Source organism: Thamnophis elegans, chromosome 1 (assembly GCF_009769535.1).
Source record: "Thamnophis elegans isolate rThaEle1 chromosome 1, rThaEle1.pri, whole genome shotgun sequence".
Lineage (NCBI taxonomy): Eukaryota > Metazoa > Chordata > Lepidosauria > Squamata > Colubridae > Thamnophis > Thamnophis elegans.
In genome coordinates this window covers 179,216,786-179,242,300 of record NC_045541.1, presented here as the reverse complement: position 1 = coordinate 179,242,300, position 25,515 = coordinate 179,216,786, and the positions used below count along the sequence as shown (strand labels likewise).

Sequence of the window (25,515 nt, the reverse complement as noted above, 5' to 3'; positions counted from 1 at the left end):
GAAGCGTATCCGAAGACCAATAGGCAGCCAGTGCAGCTCGCGGAGGATAGGTGTAACGTGGGTGTACCGAGGTGCACCCACAATCGCTCGCGTGGCTGCATTCTGGGCAAGCTGAAGTCTCCGAATGCTCTTCAAGGGCCGCCCCATGTAGAGCACGTTGCAGTAGTCCAGTCTTGAGGTCACAAGGGCGCGAGTGACTGTTGTGAGGCCCTCCCGGTTCAGGTAGGGACGCAATTGGTGCACCAGGCGAACCTGGGCAAATGCCCCCCTGGTCACAGCCGACAAGTGGTGTTCAAGAGTCGGCTGTGGATCCAGGAGGACTCCCAAATTGCGAACCCTGTCTCAGGGGCGTACTGTTTGAACCCCCCAGCCTGAGAGATGGAAAACTTGGCCAATTAGTGGGAGGGAAACACACCAGCCACTCGGTCTTATCCGGATTGAGTGCAAGCTTGTTAACCCCCATCCAGACCCTAACAGGCTCGAGGCACTGACACAACACGTCAACCGCTTCGCTGAGTTGGCACGGGGCGGACAGATACAATTGCGTATTGTCCGCATACTGATGATATCTTATCGCGTGCCCTCGAATGATCTCACCCAGAAAGAAGGAAGGAAGGAAGGAATCTGACATTAGCTAAAAACTTTTTCTGGATTCTGCTGATCTCTCTCCAGGGTCTGTTACCTGTAGAACTCTCACCTCCAGTAACTTTTCTGAAAACACTAAAGCAAGGACAGTTTGCTCACCGTCCGGATCGCTTATATAGAAAAGATGCCAAGATTTTTTTCGAACTGGAAAACCACCCCGGAAGAGATTTGCAAATGTCCCGATTGCTTGCAAATCAATAAATCCAATCATGTGCGGCCGGGGGAGGCAAGAATGTTCCTTCTTTTGGAGGTCCCAGTGAGGTCAATTGCAACACTTGAGGAAATGTTGCTTAAAGCAGGAACCGGCTGTTTGACCACGACCTCATCCGGCAGATTTGCAAATCTAGCCTTGATTGGGTTCCAGCCTCTGGGTGCATTGGGTTTAAGCTCTGGGCCTTTTCAGGAAATGTGTTAAGTCCGATGACGTGGCATGGAATAGAATAGAAATAGAATAGGAACGGAAATGGAATAGGAACAGGAATATGAAAGAATAGAATTGGAAATGGAAATGGAATAGGAATAGGAATAGAATAGGAATAAGAATAGAATAGGAATAGGAATAGAATAGGAATTGGAATAGAATTGGAATCAAATAGGAATTGGAATAGAATAGGAATTGGAATAGAATAGGAATAGAATAGCAATAGGAATAGAATAGGAATTGGAATAGACTAGGAATAGAATAGGAATTGGAATAGACTAGGAATAGAATAGGAATAGAATAGGAATTGGAATAGGAATAGAATAGGAATAAGAATAGAATAGGAATAGGAATAGAATAGGAATTGGAATAGAATTGGAATCAAATAGGAATTGGAATAGAATAGGAATTGGAATAGAATAGGAATAGAATAGGAATAGGAATAGAATAGGAATAGAATAGGAATTGGAATAGACTAGGAATAGAATAGGAATAGGAATAGAAATAGAATAGGAATTGGAATAGAATAGGAATAGAATAGGAATAGGAATAGAATAGGAATTGGAATAGGAATTGGAATAGGAATAGAATAGGAATAAGAATAGAATAGGAATAGGAATAGAATAGGAATTGGAATAGAATTGGAATCAAATAGGAATTGGAATAGAATAGGAATTGGAATAGACTAGGAATAGAATAGGAATAGGAATAGAATAGGAATAGAATAGGAATTGGAATAGGAATAGAATAGGAATAAGAATAGAATAGGAATAGGAATAGAAATAGAATAGGAATTGGAATAGAATTGGAATCAAATAGGAATTGGAATAGAATAGGAATTGGAATAGAATAGGAATAGAATAGAATAGGAATTGGAATAGAATAGGAATAGAATAGGAATAGGAATAGGAATAGGAATAGAATAGGAATTGGAATAGGAATAGAATAGGAATAAGAATAGAATAGGAATAGGAATAGAATAGGAATTGGAATAGAATTGGAATCAAATAGGAATTGGAATAGAATAGGAATTGGAATAGAATAGGAATAGAATAGCAATAGGAATAGAATAGGAATTGGAATAGACTAGGAATAGAATAGGAATAGGAATAGACTAGGAATAGAATAGGAATAGGAATAGAATAGGAATAGAATAGGAATTGGAATAGGAATAGAATAGGAATAAGAATAGAATAGGAATAGAATAGGAATTGGAATAGAATTGGAATCAAATAGGAATTGGAATAGAATAGGAATTGGAATAGAATAGGAATTGGAATAGACTAGGAATAGAATAGGAATAGGAATAGAATAGGAATAGAATAGGAATTGGAATAGGAATAGAATAGGAATAAGAATAGAATAGGAATAGGAATAGAATAGGAATTGGAATAGAATAGGAATAGAATAGGAATAGGAATAGAATAGGAATAGAATAGGAATTGGAATAGGAATAGAATAGGAATAAGAATAGAATAGGAATAGGAATAGAATAGGAATAGAATAGGAATAGGAATAGAATAGGAATAGAATAGGAATTGGAATAGGAATAGGAATAGAATAGGAATAAGAATAGAATAGGAATAGGAATAGAATAGGAATTGGAATAGGAATAGAATAGGAATTGGAATAGACTAGGAATAGAATCGAATGGAATAGAATAGTAATAGAATAGGAATGGAATGGAATAGAATGGAATACAAAGGAATAGAATAGGAATAGAATAGAATAACAGTTGGAAGGGACCTTGGAGGTCTTCTAGTCCAACCCCCTGCCTAGGCAGGAAACCCTATACCATTTCAGACAAATGGCTCTCCAACATCTTCTTAAAGACTTCCAGTGTTGGGGCATTCACAACTTCTGGAGGCAACTTCTGTTCCACTGATTAATTGTTCTAACTGTCAGGAAATTTCTCCTCAGTTCTAAGTTGCTTCTCTCCTTGATTCGTTTCCACCCATTGCTTCTTCTCCTTCTCTCAAGTGCCTTGGAGAATAGTTTGACTCCCTCTTCTTTGTGGCAACCCCTGAGATATTGGAAGACTGCTATCATGTCTCCCCTAGTCCTTCTTTCTCTTAAACTAGACATGCCCAGTTCCTGCAACCGTTCTTCATATGTTTCAGCCTCCAATTGCCCTAATCATCTTTGCTGCTCTTCTCTGCACTCTTTCTAGAGTCTCCACATCTTTTTTTACATTGTGGAGACCAAAACTGGATGCCGTATTCCAAGTGTGGCCTTACCAAGACCTTATAAAGTGGTATTAACCCTTCACGTGATCTTGATTCTATCCCTCCGTTGATGCAGCCTAGAACTGCCAATCACCTCCACTAGACCGATTAGATCCCACAGATTAGGCCTCCTCCGAATTCCATCCGCCGGCCAGTGTCGACTGGCGACTACCCGGAGGAGAGCCTTCTCTGTGGCTGCTCCGACCCTCTGGAACGAACTCCCCGTGGAGATTCGAACCCTCACCACCCTCCAGGCCTTCCGCAAAGCCCTTAAAACCTGGCTGTTCCGACAGGCCTGGGGCTAAAGAGCTGTTGCCTCCGTCTTGAATGGTATGACTGTTGTGTGTTTTTAAATTATGTATTGTTATGTATCGTTTATTTTTTATTTTTGTCTGTACCCCCCCCCCTTCCCTGATTTGATTTGTTAGCCGCCCTGAGTCCCCTTCGGGGGGAAAAGGGCGGCATATAAATATAATAAATGAAATGAAAATGAATGAACTGTGTTGGCTTTTTTGGCAGCCATCACAAATATGGAATATTTCCCAGAGCGCTCAGTTCACAGAAAATGTCGCACTCCTGCTTTTTTTCCAATGAAAATATATTCTGCTTTTGAGAAAGGCCCTGATTTGTTTTATGTTTAGAGGATTTATCTAGTATATTGGTCAATGAGAGGACCAGGTTTGCATAACATGGGTGAGACGTGGATCTGGCTTATCTGTTGGAATGAGTCACGGTGTTGGTTAAGTTGGGTGTTCTTGTGTAGACATCGGCTGTGTCCACATATACCGCGCCTCAGTCTGTCCACCACAGGTAGCTGTTGTGTAGGTGTTACATCTGCTCTTGTTGACTCAGTCAGTGATGATCTAGGCCAGGGCGATTGCTTTCATAACCCCTGGATGTTGCCTCCGAGGCAGCAAAGAGATTGTGACTTCGGTTTACAATGGTGGCTTGATTGGAGTTACATTCCCTGTGAAGAGGGCAGGAGGATTGCATTTCTGTCTGTCTGTCTGTCTGTCTGTCTATCTATCTATCTATCTATCTATCTATCTATCTATCTATCTATCTATCTATCTATCAATCATCTATCTATATCTATCTATCTATCATCTACTTTTACTTTTACTTTTTACTTTTGCCTTTATTTGTATGCCGCCCTTTTCCCTAAGGGGACTCAGGGCGGCTCACAATTCAAAAGGGAGGGGGAAACAACAAACAATAAACAATACAGCATATTAAAAGAGAAAAAACGCAACAATCACACCATTCGAGTGGGGCTATAATCTTAACCCCAGGCCAGCCGGGACAGCCAGATGTTTACAGCAGTGCGGAAGGATTGGAGGGTGGTGAGGGTCCGAATCTCCACGGGGAGTTCGTTCCAAAGGGACGGAGCAGCCACCGAGAAGGCCCTCCTCCGGGTAGTTGCCAGTTTGCACTGGCTAGAAGATGGGATTCGGAGGAGGCCTAATCGATGCGATCGAATCGGTCTGGTGGAGGTAATTGGCAGTAGGCGGTCTCTCAAGTACCCAGGCCCACTACCATGAAGGGCTTTATAGGTGATAAGTAGCACCTTGAAGCGCACCTGGAGATCAACAGGTAGCCAGCGCAGCTCGCGGAGGATAGGTGTTACGTGGATGAACCGAGGTGCACCCACGATCGCTCGCGCGGCCTATCTATCTATCTCTATATCTATCTATCATTCTCTCTCTATCTCCCTCCCTCCCTCTCTCTCCTATGTATGTATGTATGTATCTATCTATCTATCTATCTATCTATCTATCTATCTATCTATCTATCTATCTATCTATCTATCTATCTGCCAGCCGTCTTGTGTCAAACATTGCATCTTTCTTTCTTTCTTTCTTTCTTTCTTTCTTTCTTTCTTTCCTTCCTTCCTTCCTTCCTTCCTTCCTTCCTTCCTTCATGCCTTCCTTCCTTAATTCCTTCTTCCCTCCCTCCTTCCTTTCTTTCTCCTTCCTTCTTTCTCTCTCTCTCCTTCCTTCTTTCCTTCCTTCTTCCCTCCCTCCTTCCTTTCCTTCCTTCCTTAATTCCTTCTTTCTTTCTTTCTTTCTTTCTTTCTTTCTTTCTTTCTTTCTTTCTTCCCTTCCTCCTTTCTTTCTCCTTCCCTCTTTCTCCTTCCATCCTTCTTTCTTCCCTCCCTGCTTCCTTCCTTCCTTCCTCTTTCTTTCTTTCTTTCTTTCTCTTCTGTGTGTCTCTCATACAGTTCACCACATGTGAATTGGGCAGCCATGTTAATGAATAATTAAAAAGAGAAGGGTTCAAATCTCCTTGATCGTTTTCATTGTATACACAGGCCTTAAAAACAATGAGGTTATATCTAAAGAAACAGGTACTCAAAAGTCCTTCCTTCCTTTCTTCCTTGCCTCATTCTCTCCCCTCCTTCCCCTCCCCCTGCATCTTTATTTATTTAGAGAATTATTTGCCACCCAACTTATGTGAAATGACTCTCTTCCTTCCTCCCAACCAGCCTTTCCAAACCAATCCACTGTAAAACGGCAAAAATGCAAAATAGCTCTCGACTTACGACCGGTTGCTTACGGTTATAGCGACCCTCCCCTAGATTGGATTCAATGTTACAATGGCCTGCCTCCCCCCCCTTCACCAAACACCCCCCCTCAGAAACCATTATTTACCGTAATTCCAATTTGCCCTCCCCCCCACACACAAATGTCCCTTGAGTTCGCTTAACGACCGTGGCCTTCATTTTATAACCACTGTGCTTGCTTAAAGGACTGTTTCAAAACAGGGTGGGGGAAATGGGTCACAGGGTAGGCCACTTAATGGCTGGCTGAGGAATTCTGGGAGTTGTAGCCCACGAGTCACGAAGGAGCCATCTTGGCCTACCTGTGCTGTAGAGCAGGGGTCTCCAACCTTGGCAACTTTAAGACTTGGGGACTTCAACTCCCAGAATTCCTCAGCCAGCCAAGCTGGCTGAGGAATTCTGGGAGTTGAAGTCCTCAAGTCTTAAAAGTCACCAATATTGGAGACCCCCGCCATAGAGGTTGTGACTGCGAAAATTGGAAATGAGGGTTTTTTTAAAAAAGGGATTAGCCAGCATCGGAGTTGTGAGTCACTTGCGGTTCCTCGCCATGGAAGCCACGCCAATGTTTGCACACCCGGATAACTTCATTTGCCTGGATTTGATCCAAGTTAATCCAGACCTGGATTAGCTCGCCCCCTAAACTAACCACATTGGTTGAGGTTTCATCACACCATAATCAAGATTTAGTTTAACCTTTGTGAATTCAACCTGGACCTTTCTCTCCCCCCCCCCCCCCCCCGCCATCTTCAGAAGTGCAGGCAGTCCTCGATTTACAACCCCAGTGAATTTCCTGTTCCTAAGTGAGAAAGTTGTTCAGTGAGTTTTGCCTCATTTTACGACCTTGCTTGTCGCATCGGTTACGTGAATCTCTGCAGTTGGCACTGGCACTGGCTTGTTGTTGTTAGTTGTGAAGTTGTGTCCAACCCATTGCGACCCCATGGACGACATTCCTCCAGGCCTCCCTGTCCTCTCTCATCTTCTGGAGTCCATTTAAGCTTTCTGCACAACAACCCTGCGAAGTGGATTGGGCTGAGAGAATCACGGGCCCAGTTGGTTTTCATCAAAAACAAGGGGACTAGAACTCACCATCTCCTGGTGATTGGGCCAAAGTCACCTAGCTGGCTTTCATGCCTAAGGCGGGACTAGAACACCCAAACTCCTGGTGATTGGGCCAAACTCACCCAGCTGGCTTTCATGCCAAAGGCGGGACTAGAACACCCAAACTCCTGGTGATTGGGCCAAACTCACCCAGCTGGCTTTCATGCCTAAGGCGGGACTAGAACACCCAAACTCCTGGTGATTGGGCCAAAGTCACCTAGCTGGTTTTCATGCCTAAGGCAGGACTAGAACACCCAAACTCCTGGTGATTGGGCCAAACTCACCCAGCTGGCTTTCATGCCAAAGGCGGGACTAGAACACCCAAACTCCTGGTGATTGGGCCAAACTCACCCAGCTGGCTTTCATGCCTAAGGCGGGACTAGAACACCCAAACTCCTGGTGATTGGGCCAAACTCACCCAGCTGGCTTTCATGCCAAAGGCGGGACTAGAACACCCAAACTCCTGGTAATTGGGCCAAAGTCACCTAGCTGGCTTTCATGCCTAAGGCGGGACTAGAACACCCAAACTCCTGGTGATTGGGCCAAACTCACCCAGCTGGCTTTCATGCCAAAGGCGGGACTAGAACACCCAGTCTCCTGGTGATTGGGCCAAAGTCACCTAGCTGGTTTTCAGGGCTAAGGCAGGACTAGAACACCCAAACTCCTGGTGATTGGGCCAAACTCACCCAACTGGCTTTCATGCCAAAGGCGGGACTAGAACACCCAAACTCCTGGTGATTGGGCCAAACTCACCCAGCTGGCTTTCATGCCAAAGGCGGGACTAGAACACCCAAACTCCTGGTGATTGGGCCAAAGTCACCTAGCTGGCTTTCATGCCTAAGGCGGGACTAGAACACCCAAACTCCTGGTGATTGGGCCAAAGTCACCTAGCTGGCTTTCATGCCTAAGGCGGGACTAGAACACCCAAACTCCTGGTGATTGGGCCAAAGTCACCTAGCTGGCTTTCATGCCTAAGGCGGGACTAGAATACCCAAACTCCTGGTGATTGGGCCAAAGTCACCCAGCCTGCTTTCATGCCTAAGGCGGGACTAGAACACCCAATCTCCTGGTGATTGGCCCAAAGTCACCCAGCTGGCTTTCATGCCTAACGCGGCACTAGAACTCACCATCATAAATACATGCCAATTTCCAAGCATATGAATTTTGAACACATGCTTGCCAGGGCAACTGCTACGTTGAAAGCACAAGAACCGATCATCATTTTACTTCTTCCGGTGCCGTTCTAACTTTGAGCGGTCGCTAAATGAACGGTCGTAAACTGAGGGCTGCCAATAAATTGCCTGGCTCTACAAGTGGCATTACGAGCTGCTTTCAAAAGGCAGAATGACTCATTTACTTGTCTTCCTAGAAACCGAGCTCGGTGTGATGCTCTTCATTTTCACATGGCCTGTTTTCGATAAGAGACATTGTCTCCTCTCACGATTTCCTTCCGCCGGTGACATCAAATCGCAAACTCATCACTTTCTTTAATCGCCTCTTGTTGACAGGAAGGAGGGAAGGAAACAGATACGATGTGCGCTGCGGGGAAGAGATTTGGCCTCTAATCCCTAAAATCTCAGAGCCAGGGAGCCCATCTGAAAATTGCGATTTATTTTCGATTAATTGCAATTGCAATTAATAGCAATAGCTCTTAGACTTATATACCGTTTCACGGTGCTTTCCAGCCCCTCTCTCAGCAGTTTGCAGAATCAGCCTATTGATCCCCCCCCCCCCAACAACCTGGGTCCTCATTTTATCGACCTCGGAAGGCTGAATCAACCAATGAGACTCGAACTGCTGGCAGTGGGCAAAATTAGCCTGCAAATACTGCATTCTAACTGCCCCCATGGCTCTTGAGCAAGTGAGAGAGACATGATAGACAATGTACAGAGGAGAGAGAGAGAGAGAGAAAGATTGCAGATAGAAGTGAAAAAAAGAGAGAGAGAGAAATTGTAAGTGTGTGGACTGAAAACATCTCTGGAACTTCCTGCCACTGGATTCACATTCGACAGAGTACCTTGGAGTTGTTCTGACCTAGGCTTCCCGAGATCATGAAGTGAACTCCTTGTCCCAACAAAAACCCTTTTTATTAACGGACTGTGGATTCTGCTCCTTCACATCCAGCCAAGTCTTTCAAGGGAGGATTTACAGTCACAGACCTTCTCTGGCTTGGAGAGCTGCCAGGCCAAGATCTGCAGAACTTGGTGAGGAGTCTCGGAGAGTCAAGAACCAATTAAGGGAACTAATTGTCTCCTGCAAACTCCACTCCCCTTTCGCTCCTCTTTTATCTCCTCTGGGAGGGGCCATTCACCATCCACCTGTGGCCTTACTTCCAAGTTGACCCCTGTTCTTTAGCTCTTCCCTTCCTCTGGCAACTCTGCATATGTACACACTGGGAACAGGCTCCAGCTGTTCTTCTGCCTCACTGCTGTCTTGCTCCAAAGGCAGCTGATCACTGTCAGAGGGCCCTGGCCCCCTCTCTGCCTCTGACACAGAGCCCTCATCAGAGCTTTCCCCAGACTCCAGGACTGGCCCATCTTCCTCCCCAACCTCCTCACTGTCTGAATCTGCTGCCAGCTTCATTGGCCGCTGGCGTGCCACAACGACTAACTTCACAACTGCAGTGCAAAAAAGCCTCCCGTAACAAACGTCTCACTTAGCAAGCAGAAATTTTGGCCTCAATTGCCGTCGTACGCCGAGGACTCCCTGCCCCGTATATTTGGCCAGGGAGTGTGGCTTTGTGACATCTGCATAGAAAATGGTGGGACAAACATAACCAGAACGAAATTCCCTTCTTTTCCCGTAGCAAAGGTTACCGCCATCTCTTTGCTCCAAATTGACTGCTGGGTGTTGCACAAACATCTGATTTCCCCAACTGAGTCTTTTTGCAGTTGCTAAGGGTATTATTAAATAGTCCTTCGCCTTGTCCAAAGTCTTAGCAGGGTCGTTGCCTAGAAGCAACCACAAAAATGGACCTGTGAAGTTGCTGGGATGTTGCTAAGAAATATGCTTTCTTGAGCTTTTTATTTTTTGTGGTGGCTATGCGAGTCTGCGCCACTGTGCGATCGTCTCAACTTTTTCTGATCAAATCCCTGGGGGAAGGGGAATCTATTATTTATACCCTCTCCGCTTCGTGTTGCTGAGTTCTCATCCGTTGAGGGGGGAGAAAAAAAACGTATTTTTCGGAGTATAAGACGCATCAAATAAAATTTGAAGAGGCAAATTTTTAAAAAAGTAGGTAGGTAGATAGAGGCATAGAGAGGGAGAGGAAGAAAGAGAGAGAAATACAGTAGGTAGGGAGAGAGAGGGGGGGTAGGTAGGTTGGTAGATAGAGGGATATATATATGTTATACCCAGGGAGGCAATAGAGCACAGGTTCGATTCCCAAAAACTTGGGTATGGCTAGCTGATGAGAGCTAAATAGCTTGAAATAGATCTATACTAGTCTCCCTTTATTTATTTATCAGCATAAATATAACAAATGTAACAAAAAAGGCAACAGTAAAAAATATTGGGTTTCTGTCTGGATGGTCTCTTGTGACGAGCCTAATGACAGAGAGTGGAAGTATGACCTTCCTCCCATACTTGGGCATACCAGGGGTTGTGACTTTAAGTATATCTATCTATCTATCTGTCTGTCTGTCTGTCTGTCTGTCTGTCTGTCTGTCTGTCTATCTATCTATCTATCTATCTATCTATCTATCTATCTATCTATCTATCTATCTATATATATAGAGAGAGAGAGAGAAATACAGTAGGTAGGTAGGGAGAGAGAGACAGTATAGGTAGGTAGGTAGAGGGATAGAGAGAGAGAAATAGAAAGAGTGAGAGAAATACAGTAGGTAGGGAGAGAGAGAGTGTGTGTGTAAGTAGGTAGGTAGGTGGAGAGAGAGCGATAGAGACAAATAGAAAGAGAGAGAAATACAGTAGATAGGGAGGGAGGGAGAGAGGGTAGGTAGGTTGGTAGGTAGAGGGATAGAGAGAGAGAAATATATATATAGAGAGAAATACATTAGGTAGGTAGGGAGAGAGAGACAGAGTATAGGTAGGTAGGTAGAGGGATAGAGAGAGAGAAATAGAGAGAGAGAAATATAGTATGTAGGTAGGCAGAGTGTGTGTGTAAGTAGGTAGGTAGAGAGAGAGAGAGCGATAGAGAGAAATAGAGAGAAATACAGTAGATAGGGAGAGAGAGAGAGGGTAGGTAGGTTGGTTGGTAGAGGGATAGAGAGAGAAATAGAGAGAGAGAGAGAAATGCAGTAGGTAGGGAGAGAGACAGTATAGGTAGGTAGGTAGAGGGATAGAGAGAGAGAAATTGAAAGAGTGAGAGAAATACAGTAGATAGGTAGGGAGAGAGAGTGTGTGTGTGTGTGTAAGTAGGTAGGTAGAGGGAGAGAGAGAGCGATAGAGAGAAATAGAGAGAAATACAGTAGATAGGTAGGGAGAGAGAGAGGGGGTAGGTAGGTTGGTTGGTAGAGGGATAGAGAGAGAGAAAGAGAGAGAGAGAGAGAGAGAGAGAGAAATGCAGTAGGTAGGTAGGGAGAGAGAGACAGTATAGGTAGGTAGGTAGAGGGATAGAGAGAGAGAAATAGAAAGAGTGAGAGAAATACAGTAGATAGGTAGGGAGAGAGAGTGTGTGTGTGTAAGTAGGTAGGTAGAGGGAGAGAGAGCGATAGAGAGAAATAGAGAGATATAGGTAGGGAGAGAGAGAGAGGGTAGGTAGGTTGGTTGGTAGAGGGATAGAGAGAGAAATACATATATATAGAGAGAAATGCAGTAGGTAGGTAGGGAGAGAGAGACAGTATAGGTAGGTAGGTAGAAGGATAGAGAGAGAGAAATAGAAAGAGAGAGAGAAATACAGTAGATAGGTAGGGAGAGAGAGAGTGTGTGTGTAAGTAGGTAGGTAGAGGGAGAGAGAGCGATAGAGAGAAATAGAAAGAGAGAAATACAGTAGATAGGTAGGGAGGGAGAGAGGGTAGGTAGGTTGGTTGGTAGAGGGAGAGAGAGAGAGAAATAGAGAGAGAGAGAGAGACAGTAGGTAGGTAGGGAGAGAGATTGTGTGTAGGTAGGTAGAGGGAGGGAGAGAGAGAGAGAGAGAGAGGTAGGTGCTTTTTTTTCAAAGATTTTTCCCAAATTGGAGGACCGAGGGTGGGGGGAAATGGGGCAAAGAGGGAGGCATTAACCCACATGCCGGGTGAAATATCAAACCACCTCAGATGTGCAGATGATACCATTCTAATGGCAGAAAGTGAAGAGGAACTAAAGAGCCCCTTGATGCGGGTGAAAAGGGGTGTTGGTACTTACCTGATACGCCTCTTCTCCATAGTGAGGGGAGGAGTATCCAGGATGGGGTTGACCTTATCCTCTCGTTGATTGGACTGAGTCAGATAAGCTCTTGGGACACACCCCTGGTCCACCAGGCACCCGCCCAGTTAATCGGCGAAGAACTCTATCCGACCCGTTGTGCCATCCACTCCACACCTTTGTTAAGGTTTCAAACTTTTTATTGACTTATAACTTGAACATATTAGTGCAACATCCATCATAACACACGTTACATTACGGTGCCTGCTGGACCGGCGGCTTATCTGACTCAGTCCAATCAACGAGAGGATAAGGTCAACCCCATCCTGGATACTCCTCCCCTCACTATGGAGAAAGGAGCGTGCAAAAGTTGGCTTGAAACTCAACATTAAGAAAACGAAGATCGTGGCATCCGTCCCTCTTAATTCCTGGCAAATAGACGGGGAAGAAATGGAGGCAGTGACAGATTTTATTTTCCTGGGCTCCAAGATCACCACAGATGGGAACTGCAGCCAAGGCATTAAAAGAGGCTGGCTCCTGGGGAGGGCAAATCTAGACAGCATCCTAGAAAGCAGAGATATCATCACTCTGCCACTCAAAATGTGTCCAGTCAAGGCTGTGGTTTTCCCAGTCGCAATAGATGGCTGTGAAGGTTGGACCATAAGGAAGGCTGAGCGCCAAAGAATGGAGGCCTTTGAACTCTGGTGCTGGAGAAGAAGACTCCTGCTCTGAGTCCCTTGGACTGCAAGGCCATCCAACCGGTCAGTCCTAGAGGAGATCAACCCTGACGGCTCTTTAGAAGGCCAGATCCTGAAGAGGAAACTCAAGTATTTTGGCTACCTGATGAGAAGGAAGGACTCCCTGGAGAAGAGCCTCATGCTGGGAACGATGGAGGGCAAAAGAAGAAGAAGGGGGCGGCAGAGAATGAGGGGGCTGGATGGAGTCACCGAAGCAGTCAGCGTGAGCTTAAATGGACTCCAGAGGATGGGAGAGGACAGGAACAGTGTCCACAGCGGTGCGTTTCACATATTGTTCCCACCGGTTTGCTGCTTACCCCTTCCGTGCATCAGACATGACATTCTTTTACCTTCGCTACCGTTTCGGACCCGGAAGCGCGCACAGCACTTCTGCACATGCACAGAGCCTCCGGGATGACGTCTGGGTGGGTGGGCAGAGCCTCCTGCCGCCGCTGCTACTGGTTTGCCCGAACTGGGGCGAACCGGCAGAATGCCACCTCTGCCGCACATGTGCCCGGCCTTTTTCCGCATGTGCTTTGCACGCTTGTGCCTTCCACGCATGCGCTTGGCCTCAAAAAACGTGTCTAAATGGGACGGCATGGAGCCTGGGCGGGTGGGCAGATTTCCGCTACCAGTTTGAACCAGCTGAATGCCACCCCTGGATGTCCTCCTTTCAGCCTGGTCCCTTCTTAGGGTCTCTGCCGATTCACGGCCACCTTCCTGAGCTCTCCAGCAAAAACCTGCCAGCCAAGGTTTCCTATGCGGGCATAAACGGCCGCGGAGAGCAGCTCAAATCCTCCTTGGCAAAGCTGGCTGGCGAAGCCGGCAGAAGCGGCTGGAATGCATGGGGCTGGGGTGGGGGGAGGGGGCTGCTGGCGTTCCCCCTTTGACACACTTGGACCCGTCCCCAGGCTGAAGAGCTGGGGAGAATGTGCAAGGCCAAAAAAATGTTTCCAGAAAGGAAAGCCACAAAAGACAAGTGGGAGCTGAGATTGTACTTTGTGTTGCGACGCAACCAGTTGTGTTGTGTAGCATAGCAACCGATTGCATTGCATTGCAAACGATTGTGTTGCATTTTGTTGCAACCAGTTGTGTTGCGTAGCACTGCGACCAATTGCTTTGCGTTGCGTTGCTACACAACCAGCAGTGTTGCCTTTTGTTGAAACCAATTGTGTTGTATTGCAACCAATTGTGTTGTGTTGTATTGCAGCCAATTGTGAGCAAGGCGTTGCAACCAATTGCGCTGCATTGCATTGCATTGCCTTACATTACAACCAGTTGTGTTGCATTGCAACCAATTGTGTTGCAATGCGTTGCAACCAATTGCACTGCATTGCGTTGCCTTACATTACAACCAGTTGTGTTGCATTGCGCTGCATTGCAACCAATTTCTTTGCATTGCATTGCAACCAATTCCTTTGCATTGAAACCAATTCCTTTGCATTGTAATGCACTGCGTTGCATGGCCTGGCACAGCAACTGTGAATCTTGCATCCATTTAATTCTCTCCCCCCCTCTTCCCCCTCCCTTATCCTTTACAGCCGGGATCCCAGATTATGGCGTCTTCTCCTTGAGACATGCAGGCCCTTGTGGTTAAGCCGGGTGGGAACTGGTGGCGCCTTGGCCTCCATTCACATCACGTTCCGTTCAAGGATCCCATGGCCGGGCCGGCCGTTGCATAGTCTGGGGGTTCAGAAGCTTTGTCTCTCTCTCTCTCTCTCCTCTCTGCGGAAACCACACTCACCGTGTTGTGGTTTTGATTGTTTGCACTCTGCAACTCAAAAGTCAAAAGTGTTGCAAGAAGGAGGAAGGGAAGCCAGATTAACAGATGAACAGAGTTGGAAGGGACCTTGTAGGTCATCTAGTCCAACCCCATGCCCAAGCAGGAGACCCTACACCATTTCTGACAAATGGCAGTCCAGTCTCTTCTCCAAAGCCTCCAGGGATGAAGCTCCCACAGCTCCCGAAGGCAACTTCTCTTCCATGGGTTGATTGTTCTCACTGTCGGAAAATGTCTCCTTATTTCCAGGTTGAATCTCTCCTTGTTCAGTTTCCATCCATTAAGCTATTAAAACCTGGCTGTTCCGGCAGGCCTGGGGCTGTTGACCTTATTATGTAGGGTCCAGCCCCAATTTGAATGTATGCGTGTTGGAGAATTTTAATCTTTATTTTTATTTATTTTGTTTGTTTGTTTTTCTTTTCTTGTTCTGTGTAAGCCGCCCGGAGTCCTCCGGGATTGGGCGGCCTTTAAATCTAATAAATTAAATTAAATTATAGCAGTTAGACTTAGCAGTTAGACTTATATACCGCTTCATAGGGCTTTCAGCCCTCTCTAAGCGGTTTACAGAGTCAGCATATCACCCCCAACAACAATCCGGGTCCTCATTTTACCCACCTCGGAAGGATGGAAGGCTGAGTCAACCCTGAGCCGGTGAGATTTGAACAGCCGAACTGCTGAACTGCAGTCAGCCTGCAGTGCTATATTTAACCACTGCGCCACCTCGGCTCTATTCCTTGTGTGGCCTTCAAGTGCCTTGGAAAATAGCTTGACAACCCCCCCCCCCCTCCTTTCTGTGGCTGCCCCTCAAATATTGGAACACTGATTGATGGATGGATGGATTGATGCATGTATTATTCCTCTGTTTTTGGATTCTCCTGGCAATAGCAATAGCAGTTAGACTTATATACCGCTTCATAGGGCTTTCAGCCCTCTCTAAGCAGTTTACAGAGTCAGCATATCGCCCCCAACAACAATCCGGGTCCTCATTTTACCCACCTCGGAAGGATGGAAGGCTGAGTCAACCCTGAGCCGGTGAGATTTGAACAGCCGAACTGCAGAACTGCAGTCAGCTGAAGTAGCCTGCAGTGCTGCATTTAACCACCGCGCCACCTCGGCTCTATAATGCCCCCCACTTAAAGCTTGGTTAATTTGACTTTACCTTGAAAGGTTTAAATAAGCTGGATTCAATTATTCTCACTGTCAGAAAATTTCTCCTTATTTCTAGGTTGAATCTCTCCTTGATCAGTTTCCATCCCTTATTCCTTGTCTGGCCTTCAGGGGCTTTGGAGAATAGCTTGACCCCCCCCCTCCTCTCTGTGCCAGCCCCTCAAATATTGGAAGACTGCTATCCTGTCTCCCCTGGTCCTTCTCTTCACTAGACTAGCCATACCCAGATACAAATTAATAGAGTTGGAAGGGACCTTGTAGGTCATCTTGACCAACCCCCTGCCCAAGCAGGAGACCCTACACCCTACATTTTTGTCAGATGGCAGTCCAATCTCTTCTTGAAAGCCTCCAATGATGAAGCTCCCACAACTTCCGAAGGCAACTTCTGTTCCATGGGTTGATTGTTCTCACTGTCAGAAAGTTCCTCCTTATTTCTAGGTTGAATCTCTCTCCTTGATTATGGTAGTTATTCCTTGTCCAGCCTTCTGGTATTTGGAAAATAGCTTGACTCCTCCCCCCCCCCCCCCCGTGGCAGCCCCTCAAATATTGGAACAGAGCGGTGAAGTTTATTGAGCAATCTAGAATATTTTGGTCTCTCTTTCTCTCCTTCTTTAGCCTCACATATAGATAGTCCTCAACTTGGCAAAAGTTCATTTAGTGACCGTTTTAGTGCCCCCCCCTTTACAACTTTTCTTGTCACCGTCGTTAATTTAGTCCCCTGGTCGGTAAGTGAATCTGGTTTCCTCCTTGACTTTGCTTGCCCGACGGACGCTGCGACCGTCGTAAATAGGAACCCCTTGCCAAGCATCTCAAACTTTGATCGTGTGACCACGGGGATGCTGCGACGGTCACCAGTCGCCTTTTTCAGGGCCATCGTAACTGTGAACGTTCACTGAACGAACCGTTGTAAGTCGAGGACTTAGCTGTAGGTATTTTCACCCAGCTAACTTCGTTTCTTATGCTGGGCTATTTAGTCAAGGCTAAAAAAAATATCAGCACACCCAGCTGGCTTTTATTTGCAGTATCATGCACACTGCAGGCACAAACGATTCATTTATGAAACCATCGATACAAACGTCCTTTGTGATAACTTTGGGGTTGTGTACTGTACAGTGTGTGTTTTAGAGGAGTCACGTGGAGCCAGGCTTCTTGGGTGTGACGGTAAGCTGAGGAGGAAAAACATTGATGGTTTCTCGGCTTGATGGTTGAGAGCCAACCAGCGTTGTTAAAGAGTCAGGTAGCGTTTAATAAGTTGTAATAATTAATTGTCGAAGCTGTGAGTGCTCCAAAACTGGAGGTTTTCAAGAAGAGGCTGGGCAACCATTTGTCTGAAACGGTTTATAGAATGTTCTGCCTGAGCCGGGCAGGGGGTTGGACTAGAAGACCTCCAAGGTCCCTTCCAAGCTCTATTCTGAATAAGGCCTCTCCCAACTCCACCAAACTGAATATTGCATCCAGTTTTGGTTGCCACGATATAAAAAAAAGACGTTGAGACTCTAAAAGGAGTGTAAAGAAGAGCAACTAAGATGATTATAATTATGGAAGGAAAGGGAAGGGAATTACAGTATGGAATAGGATTATAGAATGGAATGGAATAGAGCAGTGTTTTTCAACCACTGTGCCGCAGCACACTAGTGTGCCGTGACATAGTGTAAGGTGTGCCGTGGGAAAATTACTTTATATATAGTCAATATAGGCACAGAGTTAAAATTTTTTAACATTTTCTAATGGTGGTGTGCCTCGTGATTTTTTTCATGAAAAAAGTGTGCCTTTGCACAAAAAAGGTTGAAAAACACTGGAATAGAGAATAAAGAAGGAATAAAATGGAATGGAATGGAATAGAATAGAGAAGGAATGGAATGGAAAGGAATAGAACAGAATAGAGAAGGAATAGATTAGAATATAGGAATAGAATAGAATAGAAATAGAATAAAATAGAACAAAGAATAGAATAGAGAAGGAATAGAATAGAAATAGAATAAAGAAGGAATGGAATAGAATAGAAATAGAATAGAATAGAGAAGGAATAGAATAGAGAAGGAATGGAATAGAATAGAAATAGAATAGATTAGAGAAGGAATAGAATAGAATAGAGAAAGAATAGAATAGAATAGAATATAGGAATAGAATAGAGCAAAGAAGGAATAGAGTAGAATTGAGAAGGAATGGAATAGAATAAAATAGAGAAGGAATGGTATAGGAATAGAATAGAGAAGGAATAGAATAGAAATAGAATAGAGAAGGAATAAAATAGAATAGAGAAGGAATGGAATAGAATAGAATAGAGAAAGAATAGAATAGAATAGAATATAGGAATAGAATAGAATAGAGCAAAGAAGGAATAGAGTAGAATAGAGAAGGAATGGTATAGGAATAGAATAGAGAAGGAATGGTATAGGAATAGAAATAGAATAGAATAGAGCAAAGAAAGAATAGAATAGAATAGAGAAGGAATAGAATAGAATATAGGAATAGAATAGAGAAGGAATAGAATAGAATAGAGAAGGAATAGAATAGAATAGAGAAGGAATAGAATAGAAATAGAATAGAATAGAGCAGAGAAGGAATGGAATAGAATAGAATCAGGGTTGGAAGGGACCTTGGAGGTCTTCTAGTCCAACCCCCTGCTCTGGAGACCAAAAGATATGAAGAATGGTTGCAGGATTTGGGCTTGGCTAGCCTACAGAAAAGAAGGGAGGGACATGATAGCAGCATTCCTGTCTTTGAGGGGATGCCACAAAGAAGAGGGGGGGGTCAATTTATTTTCCAAACCACCTGAGGGCAGGACAAGAAACAATGGATGGAAACTAACGAAGGAGAGAAGCAACCTGGAATTAAGGAGAAACTTCCTGAAAGGCTCTCCTCTCTACCCGGAGGAGAGCCTTCTCTGTGGCTGCTCCGACCCTCTGGAACGAACTCCCCGTGGAGATTCGAACCCTCACCACCCTCCAGGCCTTCCGCAAAGCCCTTAAAATCTGGCTGTTCCGACAGGCCTGGGGCTAAAGAACTGTTGCCCCCCTCCTCGAATGGTATGACTGTTGTGTGCTTTTAAATTATGTATTGTTTGGTGTCGTTTTAATTTTTGTTTGTATCCCCCTTCCCTGGTTTGAGTTGTGAGCCGCCCTGAGTCCCCTTCGGGGGGGAAAGGGCGGCATATAAATAAAATAAACATTCAACATTCAACATTCATTCAAGTGAGGATGTGGAACCAGCGGAACAGCTTGCCACCAGAAGTTGTGGATACTCCATCAGTCAAAGGTTTTTTTTTAAGAAGACAACTGGGCAGCCGCTTGTCTGAAATGGTGTAGGGTCTCCTGCTTGTGCAGAGTGCTGGACTAGAAGACCTCCAAGGTCCCTTCCAAGCTGTATTCCTAATACGGTCCCCCTCCCCACCCCAAACTCTGTTAGGGTGCTAAAAACATAGAAAATTGACCCAGAAAATTGACTGCATCGAGTGAGTGATTCTTTTGAGTTTTTTGGTTTGGTTTTCTTGTTCTTTATAATTTTTAATTAGTTACTTTTTACAATTTGCATCAGGCGATAGACTTGTCTTTATCCCAAACATGTTTAAACTAATCCTTATTACTGCTTATTAATAGGCCTTCTGATTCATCCTCTTATAAGTAAATCCTCCTTAAGGTTGGTTGCACAGCCAGATGTTTAGACTGGATTTGGACCTCGAGGCCTTTCCCGATGACCTGCGATAGGCAGATGTTGCTATCTGATGTTGTGAAAGGCACCGTCGCAGGTTGCCAACTATTTTGAGTCCAGCAATTGACTGAAGGGGGGAATCTGGCAATAGCAATAGCAATAGCAGTAGACTTATATACCGCTTCATAGGGCTTTCAGCCCTCTCTAAGCGGTTTACAGAGAGTCAGCATATTGCCCCCAACAATCTGGGTCCTCATTTTACCCACCTCGGAAGGATGGAAGGCTGAGTCAACCCTGAGCCGGTGAGATTTGAACCGCTGAACTGCTGATCTAGCAGTAGCCTGCAGTGCTGCATTTAACCACTGCGCCACCTCGGCTCTTGTGACGATGCTGTCAATGCCGACGATGCTTTAAAAACAGTGGTTTCCAACCTTGGCAACTTTAAGACTTGTGGACTTCAACTCCCAGAGTTCCTCAGCCAGCAAAGCTGCTTTAAAAGGTGCTCCAGATGTTTCGGGATGGCACCCAAGTCGCCTTATCCCTATATCAGCCCTACCTCTGCTTTCTTTTGCCACAGTCGTTCTATTTCTATTTGCAGATGTTTGCGTTTTGTGGTTATTCTTCGGTTCTGCTTCGCAAGGTACTTTCCTATCCGCTACCCGTTGTTGGCAAATGAAATGGGAACGCCCTCGCACGCTGGGCAACTGCTCTTCCGGTTTCCGGCATGTGCACCGGCTATCTGGTCTTTCGGTTTCTGGCGTGCATACGCGAGCAACGACCAGCTGGTGGACACACATCAGTGGTGGGTTCTGGATCCCGTTCACCCGTATGGTTGGAACGGGCCTGGCATCGCCTAGATGGACGCGCACAGTGTGCGCATGCATTATAGCTGCCGGTGACGCTTCCGCAAGCCTCTGCAATGCTCCAGCTGCTCTCTGGAGCGTCGGCAGGTGCTGTATGCCCTATGCATGTGTGTGGAAGCGCCTTTAAAGGACAGGTGAGGAGTTCGGGCGGGCGGGTGGGCCCTCCGGAGCACCATACCAGAACAGTACCCCGTGCTCCGGGCAGGCTCTGGTACACCCGTACTGGGGCGTACCGCCTGCAACCCACCACTGGCATGCATGGACGCGCGGGAAAGTGGAAGAGCAGCCTCCCGCCGGGAAGATAATCTTCCAGTGTCCAGCACACACATGGGCATCGCCCAGCCTGTCTTCACACACGAATGCCCCAGGGGTGGGTTCCGGCTGCTGCTACTATCACTTCCCTCAAGGATGCGCTGCGCACGCAAGCACACACACACTTGATACATGCTACGCACTCATGTGCAGTACTAAAAAAATGCTTCTGTGCAGAAGCAAAAAACAGGCACCGCCAAGAGAACCCGTTTGGGGGCGTGGCAGGCCGAGTTACTACCTACTCGGCCGAAGTGGGCTGAACCGGTAGAAAACCACCTCTGGCGGCCATTGGACATGCGCGCGTTGGAAGCTGAAAGAGCAGCCATCCACCACACACATGTGCACCAGGCGTCTCCTCTTCCGGTTTCAGGCACTCCTGCGCGCATGAAGACCAGTTTAGCCGGAACCCAGAAGAGCAACGGGCGAGAGCTCAGAGAGATGGCTCTGTGGGCCACTTCCAGCAGATGTGCCATAGGTTCGTGACCCGTCAAATGCACACACGACAACAACGTGCCGACAAAACCGCGGCCACAAAAGCGTGATTTAAGTTAAGGTAAGGGTTAGGGTTAGATTCAGGGTTAGGGTTAGGGTTATTAGGTTGTTATTAGTTGTTTGTTGAAGGCATGCTGTTGTCGGCGCGCAGTTGTCGGCACGCTTCTGCACCCATTCGTCGGCGCGATTTCGACCTTGTGGTTTTCTCGCTGCGGTTTCGTCGGCGCGCATTTGTCGAGCGCGCATTTGTCGGTGAACCCCATAGGTTCCCCATGATGGAGCTCTCTGAATTTTTTATTCCTTTTTACCGACAATTGTTAAATCTGGGGTGTTACGGGGCAGGTGCTTGAATGTGATTGTAATTACAGGTAGTCCTCAACTTACAACAGTTCATTTAGTGACTGTTACAACGGCACTGGAAAATGTGACTTCCCCGTTATGACCTTGCAGCATTTCCTTGGTCACGTGATCAAAAGTTGCCAATTGGTTCATATTTACGACGGTTGCAGTGCCCTGGAGTCATGTGATCCGCTTTTGCGACCTTCTGAACAAGGAAAGTCAGGGGGGAAGCCAGATTCACTTAACAACCACAGCAATTCACTTAACAACTGCAGTGATTCACTTAACAACTGCAGTGATTCACTTAACAATTGCAGTGATTCACTTAACAACCGCAGTGATTCACTCAACAACCACAGTGATTCACTCAACAAGGAAAGTGGCAAGAAAAGTCATAAAGTGAGGCAAACTCACTTAACATATCTTTCATTTAGCAACAGAATTTTTGGGCTCAGCTGACTCACTTCACAAATTTTTCACTTAGCAACGTACGTTTTGGGCTCAATTGTCAGTGTGCCGTTGTAACTTTGAATGGTCACTAAATGAACTGTTATAAGTCGAGGGCTAGCTGTATATGAGAATGAGGATTTACAGTTCTGCGTTTTGATTAGTATTTAGGGTAAATGGCGTCCTTTTCACTGGGAGGTCATTTAGTTTGAAATCTATTATTGCGGTTTGTTATATTTTTCGTAAGCCATCGGGGGGGTGTCATTGAATTGGGTGGTGTCAAAGTACCTGTAATAAACACATACCTGTCGTCATTTAGCCACAATTGGGATCACCAACACGGTCGTTAAGCGAAGCAGTCACTAAGTGAAACTGCTTTTCTCCACACAGTCTTCATTCAGCTGTCGCTTGCTTTGCCAGCCCCGTGAAAGTTGCAAATCGGAGGATCCGTCGTAAAGTTTTTGTTTTCTTCCCCATCCCTATCGTAACCATGAACAGTCAGTCTCCCAGGCAGTCGCTAAACGAGGACTAATTGCAATAGATAAAATGCTCCTCTTTTTTAAAAAAATAACCTTTGGGGTTTTCTTTGGTTCACAGCTGGTCAGCGAGAAGGTGGGCGGAGCTGAAGGAACCAAACTGGATGAGGACTTCAAAGAAATGGAGAAGGTGTGTAAAGATAACCAACTAACTAATGCATGGGGAAAGTGGCATTTTTTTGTAGTATGGGCAATGTCTACATCAGGGCTCTCCAAATTTGGCAACTTGAGGACTTGGTGGACTTCAACTCCCAGAATTCCCCAGTCGTTTTCCTGCCTGGGGAATTCTGGGAGCTGAAGTCCACAAGTTTTAAAGTTGCCAAGTTTGGAAACTCATGCTCTCAATGCATGCAGTGTCTTTGGTACCTTCCAGCATTTAGCTCAACCTTAGCTGTTCCCCAAAACCTAGCAGAGCCATATAACATAGGAGTTGAAATGATTTTTTTTTTAAATTTAATTTTGATTTAAGTCTGCTATTTAGAGGTCGCACAGTTCCGAGCGGCTTCCACCTTTAAAAGCAAGAAACAATCATGATGGAACAAAGAACATGATGCACAAAAAATAACAATCCATAACAATTTTTAAAAAATCAAGGTTCATATCCCAAGGCCTGAGAAAAGTTTTCAACAATTTCCTGAACATCGTGTGTGTGTGTGTGTGTGTGTGTGTGTGTGTGTGTGTGTGTGTGTGTATGTATGTATGTATGTATGTATGTATGTATGTATCTGGTTTCCAACCGAGCAGTTGTAAGTACAGAGAAGCAGACTTCCTGGCCCACTATTGTTAAGTGAATCACCACAGTTGTGAAGTTAGCAACACAACTGTTAAGTGAATCGCTGAAGTTGTTAAGTGAATCCGGCTTCCCCCTTGACTTTGCTTGTCAGAAGGTCACAAAACCCCGGGACCTTCTGCGAATGTCGTAAATATGAACCAGTTGCCGAGCATCTGAATTTTGATCACATGACCATAGGGATACCATAAAGGTCGTAAGTGTGAAAAATGGTCATGTCGCTTTTTTTCAGTGCCATTGTAACGTTGAATGGTCACTAAATGGGTTGTTGTAAATCGAGGACTACCTGTATATAAATACTTAGGCTTGTAATACCTTTCAGGAGAAATGAAAACTCCTGTTCCTTGCACATTAAAACATTGAAAGAAAGGAATAAGAATAGAATAGAATTAGAATTACAGAATAGAATTAATAGAATACAATTAATAGAATTAATTAAAATTATAGAATAGAATTACAGAATACTATTGAAGTGAACTGAATTATAGAATTACAGAATACAATTAATAGAATAGAATTACAGAAGAGAATAGAATTACAGAAGAGAATAGAATTACAGAAGAGAATTACAGAATACAATTAATAGAATAGAATTAATAGAATAGAATTATAGAATACAATTGAATTGAATTATAGAATAGAATTACAGAATAGAAGTAATAGAATAGAATAGAATTATAGGACAGAATTACAGAATAGAATAGAGTACAATTGAATTGAATTACAGAATTATAGAGTAGAATAGAATTACAGGATAGAATAGAATAGAATTCTTTATAGGCAAAGTTTGATTGGACACACAAGGAATTTGTCTTTGGTGCATAAGCTCTCAGTGTAAAAGATATAAGTGAAAAATCATGATTATAGTCACTGTAAAGATACATTCATCATGAATCATAAGATACAACACTTAGTGATAGTCATAGGATACTAAATAAGCAAGCAACATAAATCATACTAGGAAACTATGTAAAACAATATAAATTGTAAAGATACAAGCAACAACGTTATAGTCATAAGTGGAAAGGAGACTGGTAATAGGAAGGATGAGAATAATAGTAATACAGTCTTTGTAAATAGTTTGACAGTGTTGTGGGAATTATTTGCTTAGCAGAGTGATGGCATTCGGGGGGGAAACTGTCTTTGTGCCTAGTTGTTCTGTAGTGCCTTATATAACGTCATTTTGATTGACGTTTAAGTTTGAGATACATAACCTTTGCGATACATAGGCGTTTCAATAGACGCTTGAAACGCCTGGGCAGAAGAAAAACACCTTTAGCCTGGCAAATATAATAAAAGTGATATCTAATATTGTTCTGATAGGGAGGGCATTCCAGGGCTGGGTGTGGCCACTAATACAATTATTTGCTCTCAGGTGAGCAACCTGCACACTTCAGCTTCGCAATGCACCTGGCGCCATGCTCAAAAACACAACCCTGCCCAGCCTTCCTTATCTTTTGGGTAGATTTCACATTTCATCATTTAGTTTCCTCCAGAACCAGAGAATCTCTTTAGAATAATCCCATCATTCGTGTCTTTCTTTTTTCTTAGTAGGTTATCATAACGTAAAATGCAAAAACACAAAGGAAAATAGTAAGGAAGATAGAGGAAGGAAGGAAAAAGGGAACGGAAAAGTGTAGGGAAAAAGGGAAAAAGAAAGAAAAAACACTGACTTCCGGCTCCGTTCGGTGCACCAGAATAAGATAACACCATCAAACCTCAACTTTTTACTCTTATATAATAACACAGGTAGTCCTCGACTTGCGACCACCATTGAGACACCCCCCCCCCCCAATTTTAAGTCATTTTAAGTTGTAAGCCTAAGGTTACTAAACAAAGCTGTTGTAAGTGTTGAGGACAGTCTGAACTTCCAAATGCATCCCCTTCTTTCTCAACCTTTTGATTACTTTGTCAACTCACGACTTCTGTTTTCTGCAGAAAGTGGACCTTACCAGCAAGGCTGTGACGGAAATTTTGGCCAGAACGACGGAATACCTGCAGCCGAACCCTGGTGAGAGTTATGCCGTCGTTATCACAGGCCACGATTGTTCCGTCTGTTGTGATTTTTGTTGAGAAAAACCTGCATGGGCCACGTCCCCCTTGGAAACTCTAAAAAGACTTCTCACCACCTCTCTGAGGGGGGAAATGGCT

General features: G+C 44.9%; 1 protein-coding gene across 3 annotated transcripts in view; it reads left to right on the top strand.

Moving 5' to 3' along the window:
• Nucleotides 1-25,515, top strand: part of SH3GL1 (SH3 domain containing GRB2 like 1, endophilin A2) — an 81,802-nt gene that overhangs the window by 34,916 nt on the left and 21,371 nt on the right. For all 3 annotated transcript variants that reach the window (XM_032231136.1, XM_032231058.1, XM_032230986.1), the window contains exons 2-3: nucleotides 22,636-22,704; nucleotides 25,303-25,375. In XM_032231136.1, the coding sequence (XP_032087027.1) occupies nucleotides 22,636-22,704; nucleotides 25,303-25,375 (142 nt within the window). The remainder of the gene's footprint in view (nucleotides 1-22,635; nucleotides 22,705-25,302; nucleotides 25,376-25,515) is intronic.